Source organism: Salpingoeca rosetta, assembly GCF_000188695.1.
Source record: "Salpingoeca rosetta unplaced genomic scaffold supercont1.11, whole genome shotgun sequence".
Lineage (NCBI taxonomy): Eukaryota > Choanoflagellata > Craspedida > Salpingoecidae > Salpingoeca > Salpingoeca rosetta.
In genome coordinates this window covers 917,463-924,962 of record NW_004754923.1, presented here as the reverse complement: position 1 = coordinate 924,962, position 7,500 = coordinate 917,463, and the positions used below count along the sequence as shown (strand labels likewise).

At 55.3% G+C, this 7,500-nt stretch overlaps 2 protein-coding genes across 2 annotated transcripts in view; one reads left to right on the top strand and one right to left on the bottom strand.

The window, feature by feature from the left end:
• Nucleotides 1–2,053, top strand: part of PTSG_04905 (uncharacterized protein) — a 2,700-nt gene extending 647 nt beyond the window's left edge. Inside the window, exons 1-5 of the mRNA XM_004994165.1 lie at nt 1–347; nt 508–624; nt 918–955; nt 1,245–1,412; nt 1,602–2,053. The exon at nt 1–347 is cut by the window's left edge and continues 647 nt beyond it. Of these exons, the coding sequence (XP_004994222.1) occupies nt 1–347; nt 508–624; nt 918–955; nt 1,245–1,412; nt 1,602–1,827 (896 nt within the window). The 3' untranslated portion in view covers nt 1,828–2,053. The remainder of the gene's footprint in view (nt 348–507; nt 625–917; nt 956–1,244; nt 1,413–1,601) is intronic.
• A 198-nt stretch (nt 2,054–2,251) lies between these two features.
• Nucleotides 2,252–7,500, bottom strand: part of PTSG_04904 (WD repeat-containing protein 65) — a gene marked incomplete at both ends in the record, with an annotated part of 6,617 nt that continues 1,368 nt past the window's right edge. The window contains 11 exons of the mRNA XM_004994164.1: nt 2,252–2,342; nt 2,608–2,689; nt 2,913–3,126; nt 3,391–3,489; nt 3,775–4,347; nt 4,591–4,773; nt 4,972–5,216; nt 5,415–5,556; nt 5,813–5,911; nt 6,088–6,627; nt 6,948–7,304. Coding sequence (XP_004994221.1) covers nt 2,252–2,342; nt 2,608–2,689; nt 2,913–3,126; nt 3,391–3,489; nt 3,775–4,347; nt 4,591–4,773; nt 4,972–5,216; nt 5,415–5,556; nt 5,813–5,911; nt 6,088–6,627; nt 6,948–7,304 — 2,625 coding nt within the window. The remainder of the gene's footprint in view (nt 2,343–2,607; nt 2,690–2,912; nt 3,127–3,390; nt 3,490–3,774; nt 4,348–4,590; nt 4,774–4,971; nt 5,217–5,414; nt 5,557–5,812; nt 5,912–6,087; nt 6,628–6,947; nt 7,305–7,500) is intronic.

Genomic DNA, 7,500 nt, shown 5'->3' with positions numbered 1-7,500 from the left:
ACCGCCACGCGGTATTGGATGCCGTGGATGGTTTGCAGGTGCATCCGTGTGCGCTCTACGGCGTGTATGACGGCCACTGTGGTGTAGACGCATCCGAGTTCTGCGAGAAGCATCTCCATGAAAAGGTGTTTGCTCAACTCAAGCAGCTGGCGACCTTTGACGACGACCATATCAAGTCTGCCATCACCACTGCTGTGGAGGAGCTCGATGCAGACTTTCTCCGCCTTGCAAAGATGCGCAAGCGCATGGATGGTTCTTGTGTCCTCATTGCCTGTATCCTCGGCACAAAGCTCTTCACCGCCCACCTCGGAGACTCGCGAGCCATCCTCTGTCGCGACAACAAGGCGGTGTGTGTGTGTGTGTGTGTGTGTGTGTGTGTGTGTGTGTGTGTGTGTGTGTGTGTGTGTGAACCGTGGACGTACTTACCCAGCTTCCGTCCTCCCGCAACTCCCGCCTCTCCAAATTCGTCACCACTCTCTCATTCATGACCCCCGCCCTCGCCTACAGGTCCGGCTGACGGAGGACCACAAACCCGAAATTGAGCGGGAGCGAAAGCGGATTGAGCAAGCAGGTGGGCGCATCGTGAAAATTGGCAGGGTCTACCGCACCACTCTCAAGACAAAGGTTTGTGTGTATGTGATTGTGTGGACATGCGTGGACATGTGTGTGTGTGTGTGTGCGTGTGTGCGCGCGCGTGTGCGTTTATTTGCATTTGTGCGTGTGCGTGCGAGGCAAGTACTTGAATTCTTGCATGCCTTTCGTCTGCTGTCTGTGGTCAGCTCTCTCTGGCGTGCGTGCTCCCTCCCTCTCTCTCTCTCTCTTCTCTCTCTCTCTCTCTCTCTCTCTCTCTTCACAGCCAAATGTGTGTGTGTGTGTGCGCGCGCTCATGACTGCGGTGCCCATGGCTGCACTGACAGGAGGACAAGGCGCCGCAGGTCTTGCTGGCCGTAGCAAGGTGAGGCGGGTTCGTGCGTGCTGGTGGTGCTAGTGGTGTTGTACATTGTGCCATAAGCCTGTGGAGCGCAAGACAACGAGTATCACGCACGGAAGTCTGACGTCTCTCCAAATCACCGCTACCTCTGCTCGCACACACACACACACACACACACACACACACACACACACACACACACACACACACACACACACACACACACACACACACACACACACACACACACACACACACACACACACACACACACACACACACACACACACACACACACACACACACCCCTCAGGTCCATTGGTGATCTGCAGCTGAAGCAGCCGTCGCCCATCGTCAGCGCAACGCCGGACGTGTGTGTGTACGACTTGCAGCGATACAGAGACGCGTTTGTCGTGCTGGCGTGCGACGGCGTCTGGGATGTGCTCTCGGATGATGACGTGATGTCGCTCGTCCTTGACAGGTGAGATGCTGGCAGTGCAGCCCAACCGCATCTTTGCTCCAGTTCCGTGTGCCCCCTTTGCACTGCCTAAGCCTAACCCCATCCACCACCAGCGTAGCCTATTCACACACCTGTAGTTCCTCACGCTTGCTCTCTCTTCCCCCTTTACACAACATTTCCACACTCTCGCCTTTCACCACAACACTGCAGACACCGGCAAGTTGTGCAAGCCACCCCTGATGCGAGCGACCCTGGTGTGCTGCGCCATCCTTCGTTTGATGCGCGCGCGGCAGCCAGCCTCATCATGACCACAGCGTTTGATCGCGGCAGTGGCGATAACATCAGCGTCATTGTTGTTGCCCTTGACTGGAAGGCAGACGACGAGAAGGAGAAGGAGGAGAAGGCTGAGGAGGAGAAGAAGGATGTACCGAAATAGTGAATTGGATTGTGCGCATGCATGCGCTTGGTGTGTTCTGCCTGTTCCCACTCCCCCACCTTCCGCTTCCTCTCCTCCCACACCCATCACGCTGTTGTGCAAGTGTGCATGGCTGCTTCGTGCTGTCTGGTTTCTGCTATATGAGAAGGTGGCGACGGTGCCGTGACAGCGATATGTAAACAACACTGCTGCGCTCGCTCACAGCAGTGCGCAACACAAGAAAAAGGGGTGCACAGACTTGCCACTGGAAGAATGAGCCACCACAACAGCAAATCAGAACCACACACACACACACACACACACACACACACACACACACACACACACACACACACACACACATCGAAACAGCCACAAGGAGGAGTACAGACACAACACGACAACACAAACCAAGCGAACGAGCGACCACGCCAACAGCATGCAACTATGCGGTGGTCATGGGTGGCAGTCGGCCCGTGGACGGTGGGCGGCTCTGTGAGATCTTCTCCATCTCCTTGATCGTTTCCCGCAACCGCCTGCGCATGGACGAAGGGTGATAAGGAAGGTGGTGGTGGAACGGAAGGATGTGCGTGAGCGTCAGAGTCGATGAGGTTTGTAAATTCAATTTTGCTCACGATGAACAGAACACACGAACACACACTATCACACACACACACACACGCACACACACTATCACACACACACACACACGAACACAATCACACACACACACACGAACACACGAACACACATACAAACACACACCCACTAACACACACACACACTATCACACGCACGCACCTGATTTCCTGCTTCTGCATGGTGATGATGCGATCTGTCTGTTCAGTTTCGTACGATTCCCGCAGGGTGGCCGTCGTCACACCTGCATGACATGCGCGCACGTGCACGTGCACATGATCAAAAACACCGTGAGATACCGCGGCAAGGAAGATGCTTGAACTGACACAATGAGTGAGCATCAGCGGTCACAAGCAATCACACATCACCACGAACACGACCAACACAATGCTACGAACACCACACCACAAACAGCAGCCCAGCAAGAAGAGAAGTAGCGACGTCAAAAAAGTGCACGCAAGCCATACCTGCAAGCTTCTTCGTCTCGTCCTTCGACGGCAGCGGCTGCCCCCGCATCTGCGCGAGCGTGCGCGTTGTCTTGAGTGTGCCTTGCAGCTGCTTTGCGTCGGACCGAGCCATCTTCAGCTCCTTCCGCAAGTCGTTGATCTCCTTGATGAGGCCAACGTTTTCTTGCATAATGCGGCCCACCTCGGACGTGTGCGCCTCCTCGGCCTTCTTCAGCTGTTTGTTTTGAAGCATTTTCGTGCAAACACGTGAGCGAATGAGGCAATCAAACTCAAATTGGAAGCAGGCAACTGCTGACAGACAGACAGACAGACAGACAGACAGACAGACAGACAGACAGACAGACAGACAGATAGATAGGCGCGCGCACACACACACATACACACACATACACACACACACACACATACACACACACACACACACACACACACACACACACACACACACACACACACACACACACACACACGAACACACCTTCTTCTGGAGGGCGGCGATGTTTCGCTCGAGGAAGTCGCGCTGGCGATTGTGTTCGGACTGGATGTCCTCCTCGATGGGCGTTCCCTTATCGTCAGACTGCAGCAATAGCAAACAAGGGAGGGGGTGGTGGTGGTGGTGAATGTATGACGATGCGGGGTGCAGTGTGAGGTGATTGAAGCCCAACCACACGAGCTAAGAGGTACTGAGAATTCGTGCGGGTTTGACACGAGCGTCAGCAAGTGACCAACCAACAAGTGATGAGACACAAAGAAACACACACATACACAATAAACCAACAAACCAACCAGCCAACAAACAAACAAACAAACAAACAAACAAACAAACAAGTACACAAATGAAACAATCTAATTCACAACGCACATCAACGCAGTGGCGGCGGTGCATGTCGCGGACGGTGTCTGCGAGCTTCTTCGGCTCCTGGATGAAGCCAACAGCACCCTGCAGCTCAGACTTGAACCGTGAAATGACGTTTTCGAGGAACTTCACCCGGGACAGGTGCTTGCGCAGCTGCGTGTCTGACGCCTTGAGCTTCGTGTTGGTCTCCTCCACCTGCAGTTGCAGGGCGTCCTTCGTCTTGTGGTACCGCTCCAGCTCCACATCCATCTCCGAGATCTGCTGCTTCATGGCCCGGATGTCTTGGTCCTTGGGCTCAATTTGCTTCTTCAGCTCCTTGATCTTGTAGTCGAGGACAAACTTGAACTTCTCCAGCTCCTGGTTCTTCTTCTTCAGGTCGTAGATGCGTCGCTCCTTGTCCTGAATCGTCTCGTCGCGCTCGTCAATCTCTTTCTTCCCGCTCACAATCTCCCGCTCCAGCGCTTTGATGTGCGCGTGCAGCTTCTTCTGCTCGGCCTGCATGTCCGCCCGCTTGTGCTGCTCTTCTTCAATCTCCCTCTGCAGCGCCTTGAACTTCTTTAGCAGAATCCCGTTCTCGCCCTGTCCATGCGTGTGCATATATATGTGCGTGCAAGTGAGTGGGTGAGTGCGCGCGCGCGCGCGTGAGTGCTTAATTTAGAGCGTAGTTGTGTTCGTGTGTGTGTGTGCGCGTGTGCGCAGAGTTGTGCGCGAATCCACGTGTGAACACGTGCCTTGCACAAACCTATCAGCAGCGGCACTCCCCCCTCTCTCCTCCCCTCCCCACCACCACGGCCGTCAAGGCCGCCAGCAAGAGGACCGCACCTTAACTTCAAGGCCGTGCTCCTTCTCTTCCTTGAGCGCCTTCTCGTAGTTGAGGCGCATGGCGAGAATCTCCTTGTCGGCGTCCAGCTCAATCTGCCGCACAATTTCCTCGTGCTCGCGCTGCTGGTCCCGCGCAGCTTCATTCGCCGCCTCAAGCATCGCCGTCTTCTCCCGCAGCTTGCTCTGGAGGGGGTTTTTTTTGGGGGGGGGGTTGTGCGTGTATGTTGTGTGTGAGCAATTGTGTGCATGTGTGTGATGGCTAGGGAGTGGAGTGATCCCAAATGCCAAACAAGACGACACAAGCAGGTCCACACACACACACACACACACACGCACACGCAAACACACACACACACCACACACACGCAATCCAGGCCTCACCTCCCAGTACTCTGCGAGGTCCTTGAGGGCCTGCTCCTTGGACGACGCCATGCGCTCGAGCTGCTCTTCGTAATCAGACTGCATCTCCTGCGACTTCTTCTGCAGCATCTGGTACTTCTCGTACTCTGTCATGAGTTTCTGGTTGTGCTGGTGCTCCAGCTCTTGGATTTCCTGCAGCTGGCGGTCGTTGAGTGACGCAATCTCTTCGTTGTGGCGGTTCTCCTCCTTCTCCTTCTCCGCTTTCACTGCAGTGGATGGTTGTGGTTGATTGTGTTGATATTGTTGTGATGTTGATGTGAGTATGTGATGTACGCACATAACAGCGGAGTACGCAAAAACACACACACACACACACACGCACACGCACATACAACGGCACAAGCACACACACACACACACACACACACACGCACATACAACGGCACAAGCACACACACACACACCTGACTGCAGCTGGCGCTTGAGGTCCTCCTTCTCCTGCGTGAACTTGTCTGTGATCTCCTTGATCTTCTCGTTGTAGTTCATGTCCTTGAGCCGGAGTTGGTATTCGCTCGCCATCTGCAGCTCCTCAACCCGCCGCTTCAGCTGCGGAGGTGCGACGCATGTTGTGTGTGTGTGTGTGTGAGTGCGAGAGAGAGAGAGAGTGTGTGTGTGTGTGTGTGTGTGTGTGAGTGAGTGAGCGTGAGCGTGAGTGCGAGTTTGAGTGTGCGTGTGTGTGTGAGTGCGAGTGTGAGTTTGAGTGTGCGTGTGAGTGTGAGGATGGCGTGTCGATACGCATCGTTGTTCGTCCACCACCACTACCACAACAGCAACAGCAACATCAGCAGCAGTGCGCACAAACCTCGCTCATGAGCGTGTTCTTCTCCTCGAGGTCCGATTTGGTTATGAGGATTTCGTCGGCCCAATCGCTGAGGGCGCGGCGCTTTCCCGCTCGCCCGTCCTGCACATACACACACACACACACATACGTGCATTCACAAAAGAGAACATTCGAGCATGCATAAAGGTGAGTTGAAGCTATTATGTTGTTGTTCATAACACATGCTCGCTCATGCACATGCTGTCATGCACACACAAGTTCTGCAAGAGTGATTCGCGCTCCTGTTCCCACCACACCTTGTCTGTGAGCTTGTGCAGGAACAAGCATCCGTCCTCGCCGACGCTGAAGAGTGTTTGGTCGTCTGGCGAAATGCGCAGCCGCGTCACGCCCCCGAAATGCGTGCAGGTGGACGTCCATTCCGCCTTGAGCTCCAGCGGCACCTTGTACGACCTGACACTGCCCTGCGCCGTCGCCGCCAGGAGCATCTTGCCGGAACTCGACACGATCACTTGCGTCAGCACCAGGTCGGACGTGGCACGTGCGCTCACGGGCACCTCGAGCTCCATGTCGCTGTTGTGGATGCGCTTCAGCATCTTATCGGACCCGACAGCATAAATAGCGCCCGTCTCTGGGTCGAGTGTTGCGCCAGTGTAGCTGCACGTCTTCTGCACGCACTCGTTGATGCGGCGGCGTTCGAGCGTGGACCACTCGTACACGGCGCCGTCAGCGCCTGTGGACACAATGCGCGTGTCATCTGGGCTCCAGGTGATGGACCGGATGCGACCGCTGTGGCCCTTGAGGCTCCCGACAGGCTTGAACGTCCACGTTGAATAGATCTGTGCAGATGATCGCACACATGTCCGCGGCGATTGGGAGTGAGCCGGGATGCAAATGCAGGGCGGATTGGCGTGGAGAGGGGTGGTGCATGGTCTCACGGATGTGGTTGTGTCGGTACAAAGTGCCAGTGATGGTAATGCAAATACGAACAGAGGGACAGAGGGACATATACACACAGCTCGACACACGCACACAGACAAGAGACAAAAAGAAAGACAGACACACGCACACAGATACAGCCAGACAGACACACACGCCTATGCTAGTGTTATCATTGCCATCGCAGCCCACACGAGCAACGACACCGCATGCCCCGGACCTGAATGACGTTGCCCTGTGCTGCTGCAAAGAGGTGGCCGCCGTTGCTGAAGCGGCACTCCTTGCACTCGCGGATGCTAAACTCCTTGATGGTGTGCATATCGTCCATCAGCAGACTCATGAGCCGCAGCTTGTCGCCAAACCCGACGAGCACAAACAGGCCGCTCGGGTGGATGGCAATGGAGTGTGCCTCCTCGGAGAAGTACTTGACAAGCTCCAGCGCGTGTGTGTGGTAGTTCCACACGCGGATGCTGCAGTCCAGGGAGGTGGTGGCGATGAGCGGTTTGCGCACGGCCACGTCGAGCCCCGTGATGGCGCGGTGGTGGAACAGGTCAGACAGCAGCCGCAGCCCAACAGGCTGGTCCCCCTGTATGCGCGCGTGTGTGTATGTGTGTGTATGTGTGTGTATGTGTGTGTATGTGTGTGTGCGTGTGATGTTTGTTGAGAAAAAACGGGTTGCAAGGATGGTCGAATCCGACAGCACACATCGACAATACGATCAGGACACACACACACACACACACACACACACACACACAAACACACAAACGCAC